At 40.5% G+C, this 26,701-nt stretch overlaps 2 protein-coding genes and 2 non-coding genes across 4 annotated transcripts in view; 1 reads left to right on the top strand and 3 right to left on the bottom strand.

The window, feature by feature from the left end:
• Positions 1 to 209: 209 nt before the first annotated feature.
• ppdpfb (pancreatic progenitor cell differentiation and proliferation factor b) lies at positions 210 to 10,897 on the bottom strand. Its single transcript, XM_072241336.1, has 5 exons — positions 10,755 to 10,897; positions 9,196 to 9,283; positions 8,194 to 8,271; positions 1,097 to 1,196; positions 210 to 445 (listed from the first exon to the last, which is right to left on the bottom strand). Exons 2-5 carry the CDS (start codon positions 9,248 to 9,250, stop codon positions 367 to 369), a joined length of 312 nt encoding a protein of 103 aa, XP_072097437.1. The 5' UTR covers positions 9,251 to 9,283; positions 10,755 to 10,897; the 3' UTR covers positions 210 to 366.
• A 221-nt stretch (positions 10,898 to 11,118) lies between these two features.
• On the top strand, positions 11,119 to 11,190 carry trnae-cuc (transfer RNA glutamic acid (anticodon CUC)). Its single transcript has one exon. It is a non-coding gene; the product is annotated as a tRNA-Glu (tRNA).
• A 383-nt stretch (positions 11,191 to 11,573) lies between these two features.
• Positions 11,574 to 11,645, bottom strand: trnae-cuc (transfer RNA glutamic acid (anticodon CUC)). Its single transcript has one exon. It is a non-coding gene; the product is annotated as a tRNA-Glu (tRNA).
• Positions 11,646 to 21,809: 10,164 nt separating this feature from the next.
• The window catches only part of LOC140208389 (hairy/enhancer-of-split related with YRPW motif protein 1-like), a 28,214-nt gene continuing 23,322 nt past the window's right edge, over positions 21,810 to 26,701 (bottom strand). The window contains exon 5 of the mRNA XM_072277055.1: positions 21,810 to 23,210. Within this exon, the coding sequence (XP_072133156.1) occupies positions 22,660 to 23,210 (551 nt within the window). The 3' untranslated portion in view covers positions 21,810 to 22,659. The remainder of the gene's footprint in view (positions 23,211 to 26,701) is intronic.

Here is a 26,701-nt window from a genome sequence, read left to right as displayed (position 1 = left end):
GCACCAATGTTCAAGTAATAAACATTTAAAAGCAAGTGTGATTCAGAAGGCCCCAGTCAGTTAAAGGAGAAACCCGATGATTCCATCATCCAGGTCTTAATCACTTTGCAAATGACAAGTGTCTACATGCAAGGCAGTTTAGAATGTGTAATTTCGGCATATTCATTCTGCATAATAAGACTAGGCTTAAAGAAACAAACCTCAACAGATGGGCTGCTAAAGTTTATTACAAGATGTTAAAAAGTCATTAATCCACAAAAATCTCAATTATATTTTGATTACATTACAAGTTTAAACTAAAGCAGCTTCTAAAAATTTAGTTAGGAACACCTAAAATTCCTAGCGTCTTCTTCAGGAGGTCAGTCATTAAGATGAAGCTTTGCTGGGCTCACTGGCATGCCTCTTCCTCACCATTTCTTGAGGCAAGATGCAGTTTATCTTCCCACTGAAAAAGAAAATTGTACCATTGATGCAGACCCACGTACAATTAACAACCAACAAATTTGATAGTTATACACTCAAGTTGACATTTGGGCTTCACGTCATCAGTCACTCCAATTATATACACCCAGATTAAAGCCATTGTTTTCTGTCACAAACTATCTAAAATCCATCCCCCACTGTTGCCAACCTTTGGTATATGGCCAGAGGAAATTGGGATTACACATCCATGCCACCAGTGCATCTGAAAATTATCAGCCAAATTCTAACTGGGTTATTAAGTGGATGCCCAGTCAAGATTTCATCTTACTACTGTAGTACAGTTAAGGATCAATTTAAGGTCAACAAACCCTTACAGGCTCAAAGTCACTTCTTGCAAGTTCAAAGGCAAAACAGCATATTGGATGTCCAAACTGAACCACAGTTGGCTCACCCATCACTTTAGCACCTGTCAACTTGCACTGGCAAAATTAAGCAATACCAACTCTCCTCTTGGTCCTCCAAATCTCCATTTGGACTCCAATTCAGGTTTCTTGATTATTTGGGAACAAATTTCCAAAATTAGCAGCCAGTATATCAGCACTCTTCATGCTCCACCCCAAATCTAGCCAGCTCCTTTCCTCCAACAAGCTCCAAAATTTCTCCATGTTCTCACCTCGCTGATGACTCAGTGAGAGTTGTCATCACTGGATGGTTCTGTGTTTTTCCAAAGAAAAAACTGATCCACCATTGGCCCGATGCAGACTTTGGTAATCCTATAAATACAAAAATTTAGTAATTATCAGTCTACTGATGTTTTTGATATAGGTCATACAAACAAATCTTAATAGCCATAAACATGCTTCAGACAGTTTCACTTAAAGTCATGCTAGTTAACATCAAGCAAATAGCAAATTCTACAAAACAGTTGGGTTGATGACCTCTGATGATGCAATGCATGGGTTCCCGACCTTTTTAATGTCATGGACCCCTACTATCAACTAAGGGGTCTGGAGCCCAGGCTGGGAACCCCTGAAATGCATTTCTTACACTTGGTCAGTATAGTTTGCCATTAGAAATCTGAGTGAAATAACATCTTACTGGCCTCAATAATCAATACCATAAAATAATTAGCATTCAATTCCATATTTCTATGGCACAGATTCAACTTAGAGTCACACCAAGATTCATGTATTGGTCACAAAAGGGACGGGTTACACCTGAACCCAAGGGGACCATTATCCTTGCAGGCAGGTTTGCTAGAGCTGTTGTGGAGAGTTTAAAATAATTTGGCAGGGAAATGGGAACCAGAGTGATAGGGCTGTTGGTTTATAAACAGAGGCAGTGTGCTTTGAGACTGTCAAGAAGGACAGGCAGATGATAGGGCAAAATTGCAGTCCTGGATTAGGCAAAATTGAAGCAAAATCCCTGTTAGACAGGATAATGTGTATTGATTAGGGTACACTAGCCTATGGAGGTAATTTATAAAAACAAATCCAGATATTCAAAGCAGTAGATTTTTTGATTTATTCACTTTCATTTATAGAATGTCCAACTTTAGTCTCCCAACCCTAATGAGTTGCAGGTAAAAGGGGGACAAAAATCAAAAAGGGTGACAGATACACCTTCCTATCATGTCACCTCTTTAAGGTATATATTTGTATGCACACAGTATAGAGAATAAGGTAGATGATCTTTGTAATACAGATAGAGATTGGCAGGTATGATGTTGTGCTAGATCCCAAGAAAAAAAATTTGTACAATGATTACAAGATAGCTTTTTAGAGCAGTTTGTGGTTGAGACCACTAGGCGAACAGTAATTCTGGATTGGGTGTTATGTAATGACCCAGATTTGATTAGGAAGCTTACAGTAAAGGAAACTTAGGAGGCAGTGATCATAATGATAGAATTCACCCTGCAATTTGAGAGGGAGAAGGTAAAGTCAGATGTATCAACATTACAATGGAGCAGAGGGAATTATAGAAGCATGTGAGGAGCTGGCTAAAGTTGATTAGAAGGGTACACCAGCAAGGATGACAGCAGAACAGCAATGCCTGGAGTTACTGGGAGTAATTTGGAAGGCACAGGATAGATACATCCCAAAGTAGTATTCTAAAGGTAGGATGACAACCATGGCTGGCAAGGGATGTCAAATACAACAAAAGCAAAAGGCATATAATACAGCAGTGGGAAGTTAGTGGACCAGGAAACTTTTTTTTTTTTTTTTTTTTTTAAAAAAAAGGGGGACAACTGAAGCAGCCCAGGGGAATAAAAAATGAAGATTAAGCTGGCCAGTAATATCAAAGGGGATACCAAAAGCTCCTCCCTCCCCCCCCAATAAAGAGTAAAAGAGGCAAGAGTTGATATTGGACCCCTAGAAAATGGCACTGGAGTTGACCATTGAAATGCTGGACAAACTGAATAAGTATTTTGCATCAGTCTTACCTGTGGAAGACACTAGCAGTATGCCAGACTTGAAGAGTGTCAGAAGTGAGTGAAGTTGGCATTACGAGGGAGAAGGTGCTTGGGAAGCTGAAAGGTCTGATGGTAGGCAAGTCACTTGGACCAGCTGGACTACACCCCAGGGTTCTGTAGAGGCAGGGCAACCCCTGTGTAAGAGGCAGCTGAAGAGTCTGGAGGCATTAGTAATGATCTTTCAAGGTTCTGGAGGACTAGGAAATTGCAAATGGCACTCCACTCTTCAAGGAGGGAGGCAAAGAAAGGAAACTATAGGCCAGCTCGCTGACTTCAAAGGTCGGAAACTCGACTGTTTTTTTTTCTTTTTATATAGACCATCCAATGGTAACAAGGACATTGAGGAGTAGATAGGAAGACAGATTCTGGAAAGGAGTAATAATAACAGGGTTGTTGTGGTGGGAGATTTTAATTTCCAAATATTGACTGGCATTTCCCTAGAGTGACGGGTTTAGAAGGGGTGGAGTTTGTTAGGTATGTTCAGGAAGGTTTCTTGACACAATATATAGATAAGCCTACAAGAGGAGAGGCTGTACTTGATCTGGTATTGGGAAATGAACCTGGTCTCAGTGGAGAATGCATTTTGGAGATAGAATTGTGATCATTATCTCCTTTACCATAGCATTGGAGAGGGATAGGAACAGCAAAGTTAGGGAAATATGAGGCTATCAGGCAGAAACTTGGAAGCATAAATTGGAAATAGATGCTGCAGGGAAACATACAGAAGAAATGTGGCAAATGTTCAGGGGATATTTGTGTGGGGTTCTACGTAGATACGTTCCAATGAGACAGAAAGGATGGTATGGTTCAGGAACCGTGTACAAAGGCTGTTGTAAACCTAGTCAAGAAAAGAGCTTACAAAAAAGTTCAAAAAACTAGGTAATGATAGAGATCTAGAAGATAAGGCTAGCAGGAAGGAGCTTAAGAATGAAATTAGGAGAGCCAGAAAGGGCCATGAGAAGGCCTTGGCCAACAGAATTAAGGAAAACCAGAGCAAGAGGAGTATGCGAAGAGCAAGAGGAGTATGCGAAGAGCAAGAGGACAAGACGTGAGAGAATAGGACCAATCAAGTGTGACAGTGGAAAAATGTGTATGGAACCAGAAGAGATAGCAGAGGTACTAAATGAATACTTTGCTTCAGTATTCACTACGGAAAAGGATCTGGCAATTGTAGGGATGACTTGCAGCGGACTGGAAAGCTTGAGCATGTGGATATTAAGGAAGAGGATGTGCTGAAGCTTTGGAAAGCATCAAGTTGGATAAGTCACCAGGACTGGACGGGATTTACCCCAAGCTACTGTGGGAAACGAGGGAGGAGATTGCTGAGCCTCTGGCGATGATTTTGCATCATCAGTGAGGAAGGGAGAGGTTCCAGAGGATTGGAAGGTTGCAGATGTTGTTCCCTTATTCAAGAAAGGGAGTAGGGATAGCCCAGGAAATTATAGACCAGTGCGTCTTACTTCAGTGGTTGGCAAGTTGATGGAGAAGATCTTGAGAAGCAGGATTTATGAACATTTGGAAAGGCATAATATGATTAGGAATAGTCAGCATGGCTTTGTCAAAGGCAGGTTGCGCCTTACGATCCTGATTGATTTTTGAGGATGTGACTAAACACATTGATGAAGGTAGAGTCATAGATATACTGTATATGGATTTTAGCAAGGCATTTGATAAGGTACCCCATGCAAGGCTTATTGAGAAAGTAAGGAGGCACGGAATCCAAGGGGACATTGCTTTGTGGATCCAGAATTGGCTTGATCACAGAAGGCAAAGCGTGGTTGTAGATGGGTCATATTCTGCATTGAGGCCAGTGACCTTTGGTGTGCCTCAGGGATCTGCTCTGGGAGTGCCTACTCTGATTTTTATAAATGACCTGGGTGAGGAATTGGAGGGATGGGTTAGTAAATTTGCTGAAGACAAAGGTTGAGGGTGTTGTAGATAGTGTGGAGGGCTGTCAGAGGTTACAGCAGAACATTGATAGGATGCAAAACTGGGCTGAGAAGTGGCAGATGGAGTTCAACCCAGATAACTGAGGTGGTTCATTTTGGTAGGTCAAATATGATAGCAGAATACAGCATTAATGACAAGACTCTTGGCAGTGTGGATGATCAGAGGGATCTTGGGGTCCCAGTCCACAGGACACTCAAAGCTGCTACGCAGGTTGACTATGTGGTTAAGGCAGCATACGGTGAATTGCCCTTCATCAATCGTGGGATTGAGCTTAAGAGCCGAGAGGTAATGTTGCAGCTATATAGGACCCTGGTCAGACCCCATTTGGAGTACTGTGCTCAATTCTGGTTGCTTCAGAACAGGAAGGACGTGGAAACCATAGAAAGGGTACAGAGGAGATTTATAAGGATGTTGCCTTTTCTTCTTGGAGCGATGGAGGATGAGAGGTGACCTGATAGAGGCCTACAAAATAATGAGAGGCACTGATCGTGTGGATAGTCAGAGGCTTTTTCCCAGGGCTGAAAAGGCTAGCATGAGAGGGTATATTTTTAAGGTGCTCGTCCAAGGTAAGGACATGCTCGGCACAGCTTTGTGGGCTGAAGGGCCTGTATTGTGCTGTAGGTTTTCTATGTTTCCAAAGACGTTGGAGTCAATGTTTAAAGATGTGGTTTCAGGGTATTTGGAGGGACATGACAAAATAGATTGAAGTTAGCATGGCTTCCTTAAAGGAAAATCTTGCCTGACAAACCTGTTGGAATTATTTGAGGCAAAAACAAGCAGGATAGACAAAGGAGAATCGATGAATACTGTGTGCTTGGATTTTCAAAAGGCTTTTGACAAGGTGCTATACACAAGGCAGCATAACAAGATAGAGCCCACGGTATTACAGGAAAGATAGTAACATGGATAGAGCATTGGCTGATTGACAGGAGGCAAAGAGTGGGAATAAAGGGAGTCTATTCTGGTTGGTTGCTGGTGACTAGTGGGGTTCCACAGTGGTCAGTATTAGGACCACTTCTTTTTACGTATGTCAATTATTTAGTTGATATAATTGGTGGCTTTGTGGCCAGGTTTGCAGATGATATGAAGATAGGTGGAGGTGCAGGGAGTGTTGAGGAACCAGGGATGCTGCAGGACATGGACAGATTAGGAGAACAGGCAAAGGAGCTGCAGATGGAACAGTGTTGGGAAGTGCATGGTCATGCAATTTGGTATAAGAAATAAAACTGACTATTTTCTAAACGGAGAAAATTTGAAAACTCAAGGTGCAAAGGGACTTGGAAACCCTCATGCAGGATTTCTTATTGTGTGCAGTTTTGGGCCCCTTATTTAAGAAAGGACTTGCTGACTTTGGAGAGAATTCAGAGGAGGCTCATGAGAATGATTCCACAAATGAAAGGCTTGTCATATGAGAAGTGACTGATAGTTCAGGGTCTTGCTGGAATTTAGAAAAACTAGTGGGAATCTTATTGAAAGCTGTCAAATGTTGAAAGGCCTAGATAGAGTGGATGTGGAGAGGATGTTTCCTATGGTCAGGGAGTCTAAGACAGCCTCAAAATGGAGGGAGGTCCATTTAGTATGGCGATGGGGATGAATTTCTTCAGCCCAAGAGTAGCAAATCTGTGGAATTCTGTGAAGGCCAGATCGTTGGGTGTATTTAAGGCAAAGATTGAAAGGTTCTTGATTAGTCAAGGTGTGAAAGGTAACAGGGAGAAGGCAGGGAAATGGGTCAAGGGGGAAATTAATCAGTCATGATGAAATGGCAGAACAGATCCAATGGGCCAAATGGCCTAATTCTGCTCCCATGTTTTATGGTCTCACATTTCTTTCTGAAAAAAATTCGTGCAAAATCCCTATTACATAGGATAATGTTTATTGATTAAGGTACACAAGCTTATGTAGTTAATTTATGAAAACAAATGTAGATATTCAAAACAGTAGTTTTTTTTGATTTATTAACTTTCATATTTATAGAAGGCCCAATTTTATTCTCCCAACTTTACAGATTTGTGACAAATCACTAATTACCTTGTTTCACAAATTGCTGAAAGCTATTACAAATCTGCATTGTTCAAGTTAAAAAAAAAAATCACATTGCAATCCTAACTGATAAAGGTTTCAGTAGACTAACAAAACAAAATTTGGTAAGCAGCATCTTGGAAGACTGGCCAAGTTAGAAACAATCAAAGAGTAATACAGCATGGTTACAGGCCCTTTGGACAACATGTCAGTGTTGAGCAGTGCTTACCTAGCTACTCAGCTACTAGCTATTTAGCTACCTAGCTATTTTGTACTCAGCCCAAATCCCTCTACGCACCACCCCTGCCTGTACTTAGAGGTACTCAAATGATTGATTGTACCTACCTCAAGCACTTCTGGTAACCTTTTCCATATATTCACCAATCTCTGCATAAAAAGGTTGCCCAACCACCTCACCCCAGCTTTGGACTCACTGTGGGGGGAAAAAAACTCTTACCACCCACCTTATCATAACTATAAATATTTCTGTAAGGTCACCCTTCAGTCTATATTAAAGAATATAGACTTAGCCTCTCCCAGTAACTCAGGCCCCCTTGTCCTGGCAACATCCTGAAATTTTTTGTCCTCTTTCCAATTTAACCAGAACTTTCCTGGAACAGGTGACTAAAATTGTACACAGCATTCCAAGTGTGGCCTCAGTGACATTCAACTGCAACATAATATGCCAACTCCTGTACTGAAGGCCCTGACTGATGAAGACCAACAAGCTAAATGACTTACACCAACTTGTCTACCTGGGATGCCACTTACAATGAAGATGCATTTGTACTCCTAAAAACCATTTCATGACACTCCCCAATATCCTACTATTCACAGTACATGTCCTACACTGGCTTGACTTTTCAAAATGCATCACCTCACACTTGAATATTGAAATCTCTGTCACTCCTTGATCCACCTCCCCAACTGATCATCTATAATAATCTTCATTTTCAATACCACCCAATTCTCAGTTTAACTCCTAGCTGAACACCAGACACAGATGGGCAACTCCCACATTACAGTAGTTCAGGTAATGAGAATTCACTTGAATCCATAAATCACTATTAAAAATCTGAGATACAGAATAAATTGTTCCTAGAATGAGAGAATTTTTATTATTTAGAGTAAACATTTGTTGACACATGCCAATGTGGCTTCAAATCACAGAAAATCAGAATCATGATTTATTTTTTTTTAAATATTGTAACAGCTCCCCTAGACAATAACTTTAATTAGATCTGTTTGAAACAAGTCAAGCAAACTGCTCAGCTCAGTGTTACTTCCTCTTAATGTATTATGCAAAATGATTAGTTAAAAATCCTTACCTGGGTGGTGTGGAATCACTTCCCCAATATGCTCAGAGCTGCCACAGGAACTATTACTGGAAGCTGAACCAAGGCGCCCTGGAATTGGGAGATTTTTGTTTTATTAAAATCAAGCAATTCTCATACATTATCTTCCCCCAAAAACTCAAATACCTGGAACTTCAATCTCAAATATGTCCAAAAGATTCATGAAAAACAAAATTCACACTTTCCTTGCAAATAAAGCTGCTTGAAGCTCTGAAAGACTCAACAGCACCTTCCCCATGGTACACTGCGTACAAGGTGTCCCAACCTTTCTTTGGGGTCCCAGCTGATTTTAGCACAACTTGGCTAAAATCAGTTATTAAAATTTGAGAGCAAGAGCACAATTTTCAACTTCTACAAGTTCAACCAAAAGAAGTTTTGCTCTACTGAATTCAGTTAGTCTAGCAACCTTGCAAGGTCCTGAGTTAAGTGACCAGATGCATTTAGTATGTCAACTTGAAGGGAGACAACTGAAACATTGAATAGGCAACTTTCACAAAAGGGAAATCAACATTATAAAGTATAACAAATCACTTTATCCCTCCACCAACCCCTCCCCCCCATGGGAAAGAATTAAACAATGGGAAAAGCTAAAACCATTGATTGACAGCATTAATTAACCAGGTGATTCATAGGTTAAACATTGCTTTCTGCCACCTGCGCTTATTCTTCCTAAAAAGGAGGAAATAAACAAGGACACTCATCCCACATGACCATAAAAGGCCAATTGCCACAGGAGGAAAAGAAAGCTGGTAACTGAATACCTGCATCATAGAGTTGCCCATCATCACTCACATTTTCACTAAACCAGTAAGGATGAATTAATTTGAAAAAAAAAGTTTGATGTTTAATGCAAGTTAGTTCTCCTTGTTGGAAAGTCAACTAGAAGTAGTCAAATCAGTTAACTTACAATCCATTACTCCTTTCCCCTCCACTTATTGCAAAAAGTATTCTTTGCCACCAAAAAAAATGACTTACTCCTGTAATAATCATGGGTTGCTGCAAGTGATCCAGTCGATGGAATGGATGCCATTAGGTCTTTCCAATTAAGTTTCCAGATGATAACCTTGAAATAACAGAAAGACCAGCATTTAAATTAACAATTTTAAATCAAACTGGTTACTTGATTACTTCTACAAATTTAATGTCACTTCTACTTTACTGGTCAGAATAACAGCCTCCCATCAGTATCAATAAAAAGCTTAAATACTACACAGTCTTCAATTGTTGTACATAAAGCACTAATTAAGTCAAAAGATTAAAAAAAAATTCTCAAGGATAACACTTAAATAAAGCATTTTATATTCCAGTTGGGTAGCTTCCAGCCCAACGACGACACAGACCGACAATCTTTTAGAATCTCAGCCTAAAATTCAGCTTGTTTTTGCCTCCACAGATGCTAATTGACGCCGCTGAGTTCTGTCAAGAATACAGCATCCGCAGTCTGTTTTGCTTTAAACCTGAAATCTAAAGTCTGATTAAGCAGTTAAGTCTACAAAGATAGAAAAATATCCAAAGTAAAAGAATTGTCAACACAGTAAGAATCGTTTGCAAATTAAGCTGAGGCAAGTCCAAAATAAACAAGGAGTTGGAAACTTGTTTTTAAACAAGGATATATTTAGACTGTTTACTCAGGATAGGTAATATCTGAGCAGTTGGCTTAAAGTAACAGGCCTGTTTAACAGCACAACTGAAAGAATTTTAAATTTTCGGTTATCAAAATCTAAACTGTACTAATTCAGAAGGTAATTCGCTAAATTTCGTAATTTACAAAATACAAGGGGAAAACTGACAACAGAAATTCAGTAATATCGCTTGAAGATCCCCGAACGCAAAATAAGCTTATCGATACTGCAGTGTGTCGAGGTGGCCAAGTCAGAATTTAAATTATACCTTCGATTAGTTACAACATTCAACAAGTTAAGCAATCTCTACTAATCTACAAGCTATAAACAGTAACAGTCCAAGTAACATTTTACAGACATTTAGAAATTTATAATGACTTGCGTACTGTTCTTAAATTTCTGTTATTTTACATGCAAGCTGCCACAAGTTGCTCTGAAATCATCAACTTGCCCGAACTTTAAAGATAATTTTAACAAAACGACCCTTGCTTTATTATATAAAACAATTGCTCTACAAAGCTGTTTGTGTAGGAAACATCGCTTCAAGCATTGGTCGAGTTAACAGCCAGGGGAAGGCTGAGTAGGCTTAAAAGTTGCTGATGTAATTTGCGAGGAAAAGGACGTGAATAACGTATCGGAAAGACTAGGACAACTACACTCGAAGTCGCCTGAGGCCAGGGGGAGGGCGAAGATCTACCTCAGGGGAGAGGCAACAGCGCTCTCCCAACACTGCAGGCCACAGCCCGCAGACTCGAGTGCAGCCCATCGTCCGCCCGAGCCCGGCACTACGGATGAAACCCTCTACCACCCGGGAAACCTACCCCGCGTCTCGTCCCGTCCCACCCCACCCCACCTCAGGGACAAGCCGCTACCAACTCCGGGCCTGCTCTCTTCCCCAATCCCCCCAGTTACCTTAGATGCGACCCACACCAAACAGGAATCCGAGAGCTTTAGCTGAAGAAGGCAAACGCTAGGCTATAGGGCCCATTTGAACAGTTAGCGGCACAAAGCGATCCAACAATTACAAGTTTTCTCTCTTTTCTACATGAACAGCTGCGAGCTACTCCCTTTTATAGCCACAGACAGTGCTGGGCGGCGCCATCAACCGCCAACACCACAACCGCTTGACAGCCATGGCACCTCCTTTTTCTGTCTCTCCACCAATTAGCACCGAATATTCTGTTACCAGGGCTGAAATGAATCATATCAACTGCACGCATGATGTAATTTCTCAGAAAACGTACAAGGGCAGCAGTGCAGAACTTGTTTATCAGCTTCCCTGGTGGTCTAGTGGTTAGGATTCGGCGCTCTCACCGCCGCGGCCCGGGTTCGATTCCCGGTCAGGGAACAGCTCGTTCTTTTTACCCCTTCTTAATTTTTATGTTGCATATATTGACAGGGGAAAAAAAGAAAAAAAATTTAAGCGAAAATATAACGGAAAGAGCAGCATCTCCTTTATCTGAAATGAAGAGATTCTGCAAATACTGGAAACCTAAAGTAATATACAAAATGCTGCAGGAACTCAGATTAAAGAAGGGTCCTGGACCTCGGGCCGAACGTCGACTGGTTATTCCTCTCCATAAATGCTGCCTGACCTGCATTTGTTCCAGCATTTTGTATGTGTTATATGTTAATATTCTTTATTTATTTGTTTGTTATTGAATGTAACTTGAAAATCTATTCAGCGTACCCTCTACATAAATACATATAATTGTTGTGAAAAAATGTACTTTCCCTGACCGGGAATCGAACCCGGGCCGCGGCGGTGAGAGCGCCGAATCCTAACCACTAGACCACCAGGGAACTCTGCAACGAGAATTTGTAATGCTCATCTTCTGATCGAACCTAGTGATGATCTGAAGTATATATTGATTATTTTCATTAGTTTACTTGGCAAAACTAAAAAGCATTTACTCTCTAAACTTGTTTCACTACTCAGGACAATCATGACCTTACAATTTAGTATCCTTTGTTGGCTTTTGTTTCGAAATCCACCAGTGCCTTTCCATAAGAAGTTGGATAAGTAGCTACACGTATGCAAAACAAGTTAGACATCACACGTTTGAAGTGTATTTAGACACCATTTTGAACCTCTGGATTATTATCTGGCTCACTGATTACCTTAGTATCCTAGCAAATCGTTTCAACTAGGATTGTATATAGTAAGGAGTATGAAAAAAGAAAAGTAACGTTGTCTTCAGGAAAGAGTGATATGGTGGAATTTTGGATAAAGATCGAAAATAATTTTTAACCTGAAAAAGGGAGAGTTAATGAGATGTGATTTGGTCATGCTGAATTAGTTCTGATGAAAGCCCTTGGACCTGAATTGCCATCTCTGTTTCTCTTACAACAGACGCGGTCTGGCTTGCTGAGGGCATCCAGTATTTTCTTTATTTATATAAATTGATGGCCCGAAACGTCGACTGTACCTCTTCCCAGAGATGCTGCCTGTCCTGTTGCGTTCACCAGCAACTTTTATGTGTGTTGCTTGAAATTCCAGCATCTGCAGATTTCCTCGTGTTAGCAGAATTAGGCCATTCAATCTGCTCCGCCATTCCATCATGACTGAGAACCACTTTAGGATAGAGAGGCTTTCAGCTATGTAAGGTTGTAACTCACACAGAATAACATGATCTACAACAGCAGACAAATTAACACGATTTCTCTGACATATGTGTGCCTCACCATACGTTGTGAAACGTCTGTCTCCCTATCTCTAATGAGATGGTGAGGAGATACCAACCGCGAGCTCTTCCTTTTCTCCCTAGTCCCGTGTATTCTGTCCTTTCTTCTTGCACTGGGCAAACCATAGACTTTGAGTAATTATCTGGAGCCAGATTATGTGTTGCCATGACATTTTCAATGAAATAGTCTACAACTTTGTCCTGAAAACATCATTATCGGGAGACTGTGAAATGACGAATATCATTTAAAATATTTTATTGCAAATCAAGTGCCCATTTATTTCAGAAACATTACAATCTACAAGAAAGAAATATTATAGACATAAAGACATTCCATGTATAAAATATTACAAGATTTCACCTGGTGTAGCAGGGAACAATGTAACACTCCCTACCAGTGGCCAGTAAAGCATCACCTGCTCAGCAGTTGATGCAAAGATACTGCATATGCTGGAAATTTGACACAGAGATGCAGAATGGTACAACACTCAGCAGGCTAGACAGTGTCTGTCTACTGTTAAACAGAGTCAAAGTTTTGTGCCAAAGTATCTCCAAAAGAAGTGGAAGAGTAAGAACATGTATTTCTTCTAACTTCTCCATAACTGAAAATGTGTTACTTGGCCCAAAATCCTTCTATCCACACAGGACAAGTTATAAATACAGATGTTTTAAATCCAGAGAAGGGGAGGAGGAAAGGCACCAGGGGGATGTGATAGGCAAGAGGGAAGAGGTAAGAGGCTAGAGTGGGAATAAAAGAAAAAGGGAGGGGGAGGGGGAAATGTTTTTACCGGAAACTCATGCCATCAATTTAGAGGCTACCCCTGAGGGTGGTCTATCATGGCCGTGGACCAAAATATTGGAACAGGAACAGGAATCGTTCCTCTCTTTCTCCTATTGTCTACTATCTTCTCCTAAAGGATTCCTCCCTCCCCAGCAGGGCCGGATTAACATAGTAGCAAAAGTAGCATATGCTACAGGCCCCGCATTTTCGAAGGTCCCACCCACACTAATTGCTTGCAAGCTGCAGTCTGATGAAATTGGCATCTCACCGTATTCTCACGACTGTTAGAGTGAGTTTTGGGTAGATGATTCACTTACACTTAAATAAATGACTTCAGCCATCAGTCTTCTGTTCTTTGACAAAGTACTGTGGATTGAGTTCATAACAATGCATTTCCTAAAAGCTGTGAACCCAGTTTCATTTGTAACAATGCATCTCTGGCACCTCTGAGACAAGAATGCTAAGTTTACAGGTAGTTGCAAAGACACCCTATCAATGCTTTTTGAATATGAATTGTCCTCTATGTTAGCACGTAACATACCAAATAATGTATTATGGATTTTAACTTGCATTCCTAAAGGCCATGAATGCCAGTTTAGTCATATTGGCGCCGGTAGAATGAATTTAATCAAAAGATGTGAAAACTTCAAAGAATTGTCTATACGTGTAATTATGAAATGTCCTTTGTGTTTAGCAAATAAACATCAAGCCTCAATCACAAGGCGGTTAGACCTGTTCTGCCAGGGGTCTCTGCCTGCTGTAACCTTGTTTTGTCAAATAAAGAAACTGCCTTGTACCTACAGGTAACGCAATGCTCTGTGATTTCATCCACACCACAACAATGACAATTTGACAACACTGTTGTTTTCATGTCGGGGGAGCTGCATGCTGCATGGTACAGTATGTGTGTGCAGGCGTGTGTTGACTCCTTGCTGTGTTGTGGTATAAATGTTCATGCAAACCAAGGAAGGGGACATAAATCATACCTATCTAAAACAACATGTGAGGAATTCATCAATCTAATTGGATCCAGCATACTGGATCACATTATCCATGAAGTGAAGAAATACAAATATTATTCTGTTTCATTGAATGCTATTCCAGATATATCTAATGTGGACCAGCTGACTTTGACTGTGCGCAAACACGAGGAATTCTACAGATGCTGGAAATTCAAGCAACACACATCAAAGTTGCTGGTGAACGCAGCAGGCCAGGCAGCATCGGAACGGTCTCGACCCGAAACGTCAACTGTACCTCTTCCTAAAGATGCTGCCTGGCCTGCTACATTCACCAGCAACTTTGATTTGACTGTGCGCTATGTTTTGCCGTCTGGACCAGTTGAAGGATTTGTGAAGTTTTTGGATATGGAAGGTCATAGTGCTGAACAGCTCGCTCAAAGTTTACTTGACTTTTTAAAGGAAAGTTGCATTGATCTAAAAGACTGCCGTGGTCAAAGGGATAACAATGCCAGCAACATGAGTGGCAAGTATAGTGGCTTACAAGCACTAATTAAAGAGTTGAATGAGTTTGCGGATTACTTTCCAAGTTTTGCACATTCACTAAATTTGGTTGGAAAATGTGCTGCTGAATGTTGTCAAGAAGCATTAATTTTCTTTCAATTTGTAGAAAGCCTGTACATATTTTTTTCTGCTTCTACAATGCTCCAAATGAGGACTTACCAGTTCCTCATAAAGCCTCAACATTACATTTTTGCTTTTATATTCTAGTCCTCTAGAAATGAATGCTAATATTGCATTTGCCTTCCTCACCACCAACTCAAGCTGCAAATTAACCTTCAGGGAATCCTGCACAAGGACTCACAAGTAACTTTGCACATCAGATTTTAGAATTTTCTCTCCATTTTCCTACAAGCAGCTCATTGTAGGAATCAAACTTGTTAACTGTTGATGTAATCCCTCTAATCTAAAAGAGATGGTCCCAACACCGAACCCTGTGGAACACCACTAGCCACCAGCAACCATACAGAAAACGCTCCCTTTATTCCCACTCTTTACCTCCTCCCAGTCACCCAATGCTCTATCCATGCTAGTATCTTTCCTGTAACACCATGGACTCTTATCTTGTTAGGCAGCCTCATATGCAGCACCTTGTCAAAGGCCTTCTGAAGATTCAAGTACATAACATCCACCAATTCTCCTTTGTCTGTCCTGCTCAAAGAATTCCAACAGATTTATCAGGCAAGATTTTCCCTTAAGGAAATCATGCTGACTTTGGCCTATTTTATAATGTGCCTCCAAGTAATCTGAAACCGCATGCTTTAACAATCAACTCCAATATCTTTCCAACCACTGATGTCAGACTATAATTTCCTTTTTTCAACCTCTCTCCCTTCTTGAAGAATGGAGTAACATTTGCAGTTTTTCAGTCCTCAGGAACCATGCCATAATTTATTTATTTCAGAAAGATGCCTCCACAACCTCTTCAGACACCTCTTTCAGAACCCTGGGGTGTACACCATCAGGTCCAGGTGACTTACCTACCTTCAGACCTTTCAGTTTCTCAAACACCTTCTCCCTAGTAATGGCAACTTCACTCATTTCTGCCTCCTAGCACATTTGAACTTCAGACATATTGCTTGTGTCTTCCACAGTAAAGATTGATGATAAAACACTTATTCAGTTTGTTTGCCATTTCCTTGTTCCCCATTACTACCTCCAACATCATCTTCAGTGGTCCGATATCTATTCTTGCTTCACTTTTACTCTAGATCTCAGAAGAAACTTTTTGTATCCTCTTTAATATTATTAGCAAGCTTACCTTTGTATTCCATCTTTATTACTTGTTTAGTTGCCTTCTGTTTTTAAAACTTCCGAATCCTCAAACTTCCAACTAAATTTTGCTATATTATATGCCCTCACTTTTACTTTTATGTTGTCTTTGACTACCCTTGCTAGTCATGGTTGCATCATCCTCCCTTTAGGAATACTCCTTCTTCTTTGGGATGGATGTATCCTGTGCCTTCCAAATTGCTCCTAGAATCTTCAGGCATTGCTGCACTGCCATCATCCCTGCTAGTGTCCCCTTCCAATCAACTTTGGCCAGATCCTCTCTCATGCCTCTGTAATGCTCTTAATTCCACTGTAATACTGATGCATCTGACTGTAGCTTCTCCCTCTCAAATTGCAGGGTGAATTCTATAATATTATGATCACTGGCCCCTAAAGGTTCCTTTACCTTAAGTTCTCTAATCATTACACACCAGCCAATCTAGAACAGCTGATACTCTAGTGGGCTCAACCAGGATGACACAAGACATAGTCAAGATAACTCTTTTAGTTGGGAAGTGAACTCAGTGCTTTTATGACTGAAAGGGGGGTACAGTAGTCTGGAATTATCAGGCAGGCAGCCCATGTTTTCACTGAATAACATGATCAAGGGGCTAAATATCCTACTCCTTTTTCTTTGTTCCACAATAAGTTTAGAAAGATTCAAACTGAAGACATTTATTTTGTTAACTTGTAGACATACAGCATTCAACGTCAAGGATCCCCACCATTTAGGCTGTGCTCTCCTCTTGCTACTGCCATTGAGGAGATACAGCAACTTAGGTCCCAAATCACCAAGTTCAGGAATAGTTATTACCCTTCAACCATCAGCCTCCTGAACCATCACTGACCTCAGCACTAAACTTGCATAAAAGAATGCAGACATGGTCAAGAGGTTCAGTTGTTGATCATACCAAATATCAGAATGGGGATGAAGTGTGATCTATGTGACTTTGACTGTAGAATGACTGTTGGTGCCAGACGGGGTGGTTTGACTATCTGAGAAAATGCTGATCTCTTCAGATTTTTATGAACAACGTTCACAGAGAGTGGTGTGAAAAACAAAAAAAAACATCCAGGGAGCAGCAGTCTGTGGGGAAAAAAGCCTTGTTAATGAGAGAAAGAAGAAGAGAATGCCCAAACTGGTTTAAGGTAACAGGTGGGCAACAGTAACCACACCTTACAACAGTGGTGTGTAGAACATCTCTGAATGCATAACACATCAAATTTTGAAGTGGATAGACAACAGCAGACCACGAACATACACTCAGTGACCACTTTATTAGGTACACGGGATTCCTGATAAAATGGGCACTGAGTGTATGTACTGACAGCAGAAAATAAATTTACCTTGAACTTTGTTGTCTAAAACAACCTATTAAAACAGTGCACAAAGGAATTAATGCAAATACATTTAACCATGCAGCATTGATCTAATTTAACCTTCTTGGTTCAAAAATACCATTGGAGATATGAATGACTCTAATAATAGGCTATTCCTCTTCCTTCTATTGTAACAAACTGGTAATCAATTTAAAATAAAGTTAATGGTTATGCTAAAATTCCACAGAGCACCATGCAGATATATTACGCTCTCATCTACTAATATAAGCATCAGTACTTTTTAGCTTTATAATGAACAATTTTCATTACTACTTGCTTAGTTAGGAAGCAAAGTGGATTATTTTCTATTACAGATCCCACATGATGTTAATCTCCAGGTGATATAAAGACATCATTGTCAAAACGATATTTTAAAGTACCCTTTGAGTGCATTCAGCAGCAGCTCATTGAAACAATGGGTTACAAGAGTTTATTAACCAACAGTGTACACATAGCACAATTCAACCTAACCAGTATTTGAATTGCATGATCTTGTGTTGTTTCACTACCATAATCATATTAAAATTTAAAAAAAACAAAGGTTGGAATATACAGAAAATCATTGAATATAAAGGGTAAAAGATTAGACTCGCTCAAATTGAAAATGGTCATTACCTGGCTCTTCTACAGCATAAGTGTCACCTGGCATATAGTCACCTATGTCTGAATATTGGGCACAGTTTTAAGGTGAGAGAGGAATGATTTCCTTTCTCACTGCCATCACAGAGCTCATCCTCATATCAGCCATTACTGTCTGGTTTGATGCAGCATCCTCAAACAATGTACAAAAACTGTCAGGTCAGCAGAGAAGACCATTGGGTGACTGTCTACCATCACTGCAGGACTTGCATGTATCCAGGACAAAGAACTAGCAAGGGCCCGTTTCCTTGTTGTAGGTCTCTGTGACTCTCCACATGGGACAAGGCAGCCCATTGCAGTAATCAAATTTATGAACTGTTGCTGTAAGGCCTCTAATCCAAATATCTCCTTCCTGAAGAAGGATGATCAGACTTGTACACAACACTCCAAGTGAAACTTCACCTGGGCCCTGTATAACTACGTTATTTTATTAACTTGTGTTTTTCAGAGATACAGTGCAGAACTGGCCCTTCCAGCCCAACTAGCCGCACCACCCAGCAACTCACCTATTTAACACCTGTCTAATCACAGGAAAATTTGCAATACCAATTACTAACTGGTACATCTTTGGACTGTGGGAGGAAACGGGAACACCTGAAGGAATCCCACATGGTTCACGGGGAGAAAGCACAAACTTCTTACAGTCGGCAAACTCTGGAAAACCATGTAACCATAAAACTCTGTAACTGCATTGTGCTAACCGCTATGCTGCTGAGGCACGGATATGATATCTTCACTCTCGAAATCAAATCCTCCTGTAATTAGGGGTAATATATCATTTCCCTTCCTGATTGCTTGCTGCATTTGCAAGGTAATTCCTAGTGATCCACACACAGGGACACGCAAATCTCTCTGAAATAACATCTTCCATGGCTCAATCTTATGTCTCCACCTTTCAGCCTCTGACCATTTAAAAAAAGCCTCAATTTTCTTATTATTTGTATGCATACAGTACATAAAAACTTCTGTGAATATGCCAAAGTCATCAGATGGATTAACATGCTCTCAAAGGAACTCTTTCAAACTTATTAAAGAAAATATTACAATGAAATTCACCATTAAGACACAAAATGTGAAAAATTATTTTTATAACCAGAGATTTACTGGCAAGGAAAAGTTTCACAAGCATTTAAAGGCAAATGTCAAAAATATGCATGTTATTATTAATGAATGCAATAACAATATTGATTTTGAGTTGTAAAATGTTACAGATTATTTTGTGCACTTAATGGAATGAAGGCCCATTGCTCTCATGATTATTTTTGAATACTTGACTTAAGATTGTATATTTTGATGGCATTTATGTAAAACACTTGATGCTACCTAATTTTGGTGTACTCATTTAAGGTTTACTGATTAAGAAAGCAAAGATAAAAAACATAACTTCAGATTTCTTTTTCTTTTTTTTTCTCTGCACATTAGATGTTTGATAGTCTTCTTTTGTTTTAATCAGTTCTATTGTGTTTCTTTGTTTTGTAGCTGCTTGTAAGAAGACGAATCTTATACATACTTTGATAATAAATATACTTTGACTTCTAAAATTCAGACCAAATTTCTTTTTGATGGTTGAACATGACAGTCCTGGTGCTCAGCTGCCACCTAGTGGTTGTTTGAAGAAATCGAGATGGACTCAAGACACATCTTCCTAATATTCTTATATCTATTGTTCCACGCAAGAGAAAACCTTGTTCCAGACACTTCAAATGGAATCTGAAGAATTTCTACGATAGCTTTAGGTGAGCGACTTTTGCGTCGCTGAATGAGTTGGATTGTACTATCGCTACACTTCTGAGATGAAAAATTACATACTGTATATGCCACATTAACAACAAAGAAGATATTTTCCCTCAAATTCAAGGAAGTAAAAACATTTTAAACTTAGCAGAACTAATCAGTATGTTGCGGACTCTGGTTCCAATCCAGTGCCAGCATTAAGAACACAGTTATTTGCTACCTGCAAAATGCAAGTGTTCCAAATGAATTATAAACCAGTGCTTAGTCCCTTATTCAGAAGCATCACAGGGTCGCTGATATGAGAAGTGTTGCAACAGAAAGTGATTTTCTGTGTTTATGACAGAAAGGTGATGTTTAACATTGCAACAATATTGAAGTAACTTTTGTTTTTAATTAGAATGGCAGCTGATGGAGCTGCTGGCTTATAACTCCAGCAACCCAGGTTGGAACCTTACCTGGTGTGTGGTCTGTGAACAACATGCACATTCTCCCTGTGACCTTGTAGAGTCCCCCCAGATGCTCTGCTTTCCTCCCACATCCCAAAGACATGCAGGTAGGTCGGTTAACTGTCTACTATAAATTGGCCCTAATGTGTATGTGTATCTGGTGAGATGTAGTCGGGAATGTGGGGAGAATAAATTAGGACCAGTATAAGTGTGTACATGATGGGTGGCTGTGACACAATGGATCAAAGTGCCCTTTTCCATGTTGTATGACTTGATGAAATCAAAGAGAAGTTTGAGGAAAGAAAGGTCACTGGAAGGTCCGAATCCACTGCTATCAAAACTCCAATAGTGGAAGCTGTATTAACACCTAGGTATTCCTGAGAGTGTTTAATGCTTATTCTGAGTAGCTGATATGTGAATGGGGCTAATTCTCTAATACTAAGTCATTGCACCTTGATGAAAGCAAAAACTTCTTAATGACTTTTTAAGTTAAGAACTTATGGCAGAATTGTTTATAAGTCATTTTTTTAAAGGGTATAACAGATACATTGAAGAGATCACCACTTTACATCTCATATGAGATAAAATGTTACTTCAGAACTAACTTGAATATGAATTTAAAACATTACTTGATGTAGCAAAGTAGTGTGCAGACATGAGATCCAGTGAAAATAAACTCAGGAACTATTTTGAATGTAACTAACCTCAGTTATGGAAAACAAATTACTATTTATTATTAAGTTTGATGATAATTAACCTTAACCATTTGATATGTACTCAGTGCTAATTATCATTCATGCCCAAGAAAAATATTAATTTTAATGCAAGGCTCAGAAACCCTGCTGCAAGGGGATTTACATTTTAATGCGGGGATATACAGGCTGATAACCTACAAGGACAACAGAATATGGGGTCATTATCTCAAAACTATACAATAGACAAGTCCCTTCATCTAGATAACTAATAATGTCAATGAAATTGCTAGTAGTGTAACAGGCATCTACAGCTCTCTCTTACCATCTATTATCTGGTAAGACTTTTTTCACTAGAAAGTGAAAATCAATAAAGGTTGTGATGAAGAGACTAACCTGAAATCTGAACTGCTTCTCTTTCTGCAGACGCTTCCTTCTCTACTAAACATTTTCTCCATTTTCTGATTTTATTTAGTATATTAATCCTTGTTACATTTTATTTAATATTTTCTTCCTTTCTCTGTGACAGAAGTATCTCAAAATCATGGAGTTTCATGGCAACCAGCAAACTTTCAACAGCTTGCCAAAGGCTACTCTTACAAGTCCAAACCTGGTAACCTTTCCCTTCCTTAATCCAGTGTAACTCAGCATAAACCAGGAATCAAGCCTGGTGACTTGCTTCTCTCTGATATTTGGTATTATATTTCCATGACACAAGAACACATTGAGCTGTAAAACATTTTAATTAAATCTTTTATCAAACTCTAAATAACTCACATGAAATATCAACTAATGTAATATTACCTAAGAAATGCCTTTTTAGTAGTAAGTAGTATATCACATAAAACTAAATACTATTATTGAAAACTTCCATGGAAATAAATTTCTCTTTTCTTATTCTTCGTTAATGAATGACAAAGTGATCCAATAAAAGCCAGCTTCCTTCTCACTATGAACTATCGTGATGAGGTTTGATATTAACAGATGAAAGTTTTTTTTAAACAGCAGATGCTGTAAGTCTGGAATTCTAAAGTGCTGAATACACTCACCAGTCCGGCAACCTCTACGGAGCAAGAAACAGAGTTAATGCTTCAACTCCGAGACTCTTCATCAGAATTGGGAAAGAGAAAGTGAAGTTTTCTCTAGCAGAGAGGCAGAGGAAGATGGGTGCTCCGTATCAAATAATTTAACTTTAGGTAGGAGCTAATTCTTTCAGTGCGTATCAGAAATGGCCACTCCTGTCAGCCACCCATTTGTGCCTTTGGCTCAGTTTTGCTCCTTCTCTGACTATATTTTGGCCTAATGGGCATGTCCAACAGCCTTGCAATTAGCAATAAAGCATAATCTGATCCTAAGCATCTGGTCTCACCCTATCAGGGATATTAGATTTGTTTCGCTATGCCCACCTCCAACTACTCCCCCGCCCCCAACCATCTAAACTATCTTCTCTCTCTCTATCCCAGTTCAGATAAACATGAAACATAAACTCTGTTTCACTTTCCACAGATGCTGGCTGGCGTGTTGAGCATTTCCAGAATCCTCTGTTTTTATTTTGGACTTTAGCAGAGATGTACCTACTGTGTCATGGTGCACATGGTACTGTAGCATTACATACATGTTACTATGATAGAAAACGCTGTCACAGGTTCTTAACAATCATGCGCTCAGATTAAAAAGCCCCAACTTCTGTAGCCCAGAGGCGTTTCCCAATTTTTACAGCCTGTACTTGCGGCCGGGCTACAGGACTCGGCAACAGAGGAAGAGGATCAGAGGAAAACGGGAAGGGAATAGCCGAAAGAGCAGAAACCGGAAACATTGAAGAAGGTACTTGTTCAACATTTGTCAGCATGGGGGCCACACAACCTGAGGGATTCACCTTCCTGAACTGTTCAAGATGGATACAGCTAAGCACTGACTCCTTGTGATGACTCTGGTCTGTAGGAGGAAAGATGCCTGCAAGGACTTCAGCTCTGAAATGAGATAAAGAGGTCAATGCGGGATGGTGAGTATAGCCTGCACTCCAGTGCTGATGGCCTGACTCGACTGTCACAACTTCCCTCTGCGATGCGTACGTGTTTAAGTGCGAAACCAGGCGAGTCTTCAAAGGGTCAGAATGGTCCAATCCTTCAGTCACGCTAAGATATCTGGCAACTTCAGACAAGCACTCCCGAAATCCCAGGATCCGATAATCGGTGGCAAATGCTGGAGCTTCAAAATAACCTGTTAGTACAAAGTCAAACAATTAGAACCTGTGCAATAAAGCCCCTTGTAAAAAAAAACAAACACACCAAAGTAAAATACAGGATCCATTAAAACTGAAAATTTAAATGCAAAACTCTATCTATTCTCCAACACTTGCTCAACAGCAGAAGAGTTAAAAGGTCAGGGTTCCCCCCACTCCTTACCTTTTAACTCTTCTCACCTGCCTATATAAACTTTCCCTGGGTCCCTTCCTCCTGTGATCCAATCTTCTCTCCTATCAGATTCCTTCTTCTCCAGCCCTTGACCTTTCCCACAGACCTAGCTTCACCTATCACCTTCCAGACAGCCTCCTTCCCCTCTCCCCTCCCCCTCCCTCTTTTTTATACTGGCATCTTCCCCCTTCCTTCTCAGTACTGAAGAAGTGTCTCAGGCCAAAACGTTGATTATCCATTCATTTTGATAGATGCTGCCTGCCCTGCTGAGTTCCTCCAGCATTTCATGTGGAGAAACATTTCATGTTTACGTTGACAGATAGCTGCACTACAATCAATCTCAGTGCCTCAAGTTACAGAGTAGTGAAATCACTTCACCGTGCACCTTGGCTGCTGTGGTTCATAGTTGAGAAAGCCAGGCTTAGCTGTTGCCATCACTAGCTACCAAATAGCCACAGATGCTCACGACCAAGAGGAGTAATGAACTGGAGAGTGGCAGGTAGCGTTGCACTACACCTAAATGCCTTTCTAGGGTAGTTTTGTATCTGTGTGAGGACTCTCTATCATGAATTGACAGCAGTCAAACTCTGAAAACTGCCCTATGATTGATTACCATGGTAATCATATAGATAGCCTGCATAATTTTCTGTGTAATATGAACAACCATGAAAAGGAAACAGATCTCAGAATCAGAATCAGAATCAGGTTTTACGTCACTGTCGTGTGTCGTGAAACGTGTTAACTTAGCGGCAGCAGTACAATGGAATAAGTGATAATATCAGGAAAATAAATAAATTACAGTAAGTATATACAGTATATGCATATTAAATAGTTATATTAAAAATCGTGCAAAAACAGAAATAATAAAAATGAGGTCATGTCCAAGGGTTCCATGTCCATTTAGGAATCAGATGGTAGGGGGGAAGAAGCTGTTCCTGAATTGCTGAGTGTGTGCTTTCAGGCTTCTGTACCTCCTCCCTGACAGTAACAATGAGATGAGGGCTTGTCCTGGGTGATGAGGGTCATTAATAATGATTATCACCTTTCTGAGACACTGCTCCTTGAAGATGTTTTGGATACTATGGAGACTAGTACCCAAGATGGAGCTAATTTTACAACTTTAAAATTGCAGTAACACCCCACCCACCATACCAGACAGAGATGCAGCCTGTCAGTTTTCAAGTGTCTTAGATGACAAACCAAATCTCCTCTAACTCCTAATGAAATATAGCCACTGTCTTCCCTTCTTCATAGCTACATTGATATGTTGGGACCAGGTTAGATCCTCAGAGATCTTGACACCCAGGAACTTGAAACTGCTCACTCTCTCCACTTCTGATCCATGAGGATTGGTTTGTGTTCCCTTGTCCTACCCTTTCCGAAGCTCACAATCCGCTCTTTGGTCTTACTGACGTTGAGTGCAGGGTTGTTACTGCGAGACCACTCAACTGGCTGGTATATCTCGCTCCTGTACACCCTCTTGTCTCTGTCAGAGATTCTGCCAACAATGGTTGTATCAACAACAAATTTATAGGTGGTATTTGAGCTATGCCTAGCCACACAGTCATAGATATAGAGAGAGAGTACAGCAGAGAGCTAAGCACACACCCGAGGTGCACCAGTGTTGATCGTCAGTGGGGAGGTGTCATTAATACCATTCGGCACAGATTATGGTCTTCCGGTTAGGAATTTGAGGTCTCATAGCTTATCAATCAAGACTTTAGGAATGATAGTATTAAATGATGAACTATAGTCAATGAACAGCATCCTGACATTGGTGTTTGTATTGTCCAGGTGATCTAAGGCTGTGAGAACAGCACTGACATGGCATCTGCCGTTGAACTATTGTGGTGATAGACAAATTGCAGTGGGTCCAGGTCCTTACTGAACCAGGATTTGATTCTGCCCATGACCAACCTCTCAAAGCATTTCATCACCGTCGATGTGAGTGCAATTGGACAATAGCCATTAAGGAAGATCACACTACTTTTCTTGGGCACTGGTTTAACTGCTGTCCTTTCGAAGCAGGTGGGAACTTCCAACTGTAGCAATAAGAAGTTGAAAATGTCCTTGAATACATCCGCTAGTTGATGGGCACAAGTTTTCAGGGCTTTACCAGGTACTCAGTCGGTGCCTGCTGCCTTGCGAGGGTTCACCCACTTGAAAGCCAGCCTGGCATCAGCCTCTGAGACAGAGATTACAGGGTCACAGGGTGCAGCAGGGATCTACACAGCTGTAGTTACTGTATATCCTCCCTTTCAAAGCGAGCATAGGAGGTGTTGAGCTCGTCTGGTAGTGAAGCATCACTGCCATTCATGCTATTGGGTTTTGCTTTGTAGGAAGTAATGTCCTGCAAACCCTACCAGAGTTGTCCTGCATCCGATGTCACTTCCAGCCTCTCTCACAACTGTTTCCTCACTCTTGAAATAGCCCTCCGCAAATCATATCTGGTTTCCTAGTACAGGCCTGCATCCCCAGATGTAAATGCCACAGATCTGATACTAAGAGGAGAAATTAGCACACAGTAAAACTGTCAGGGAGAAAGTATCAAACGATAAACTGTGAGAAGTCTGGTCTTCACCAGAATGGTAGGTAAGGGAATAATCATAATCAGAATCCAGTTTATTTTCACTGTCTTATATGATGTGAAATGTATTGTTATAAAGCAGCAGTGCAGTGCAAAGACATAAAATTATTATAAATTATAAAATTAAAAAATGGTGCTGGAACCTAGTGGAGGGATAGACACTGGGTTAATGTGATCAACTTTTAACAGTCTCATGTATCAGATCCACTTCCCATACTTCTGCTTTCACTACCCTTCCTCCAAACAGAGCAAGGACAAAGTTCCCCGGCTCTCACCTTCCACCCGACTGGAATGCACAGGAGGCCAGTCGGCTGTAAACCGTAAACCAGGCTGTGGAACAGCTTTGAAGATGATCATTTCTGTCACCTTCCGGGCTATTCCAGCAGCGGGCACATCTTGCCCTCTCCTCCCCTTTCAGCATTTTACGTAGACTATTCCCTTTGCAGTACTCTGGCTCAGTCTTCCATCCCCATACACCGGCCACTTCTTAACGGCACTGTCCCTCGCAAGCACAGATGCTGCAAAATTCTCCCTTCACCTCAGCATCCAGGGACCTAAACTGCCTTTCCATGTGACACAGCCATTCATTTGCACTTCCTCTAGTCTGGTGTACCACACTCTGTGTTTATAATGTGACCCTATACTGTGACCCGGCCTTCCGGCTGCAGTTGTGACACTGAACTGCCTATTGCCTGCCGCAGTCGTGTGAT

The sequence above is a fragment of the Mobula birostris genome, chromosome 2, assembly GCF_030028105.1.
Source record: "Mobula birostris isolate sMobBir1 chromosome 2, sMobBir1.hap1, whole genome shotgun sequence".
Classification (NCBI taxonomy): Eukaryota; Metazoa; Chordata; class Chondrichthyes; order Myliobatiformes; family Myliobatidae; genus Mobula; species Mobula birostris.
This window is presented reverse-complemented; position numbering and strand designations above follow the sequence as displayed.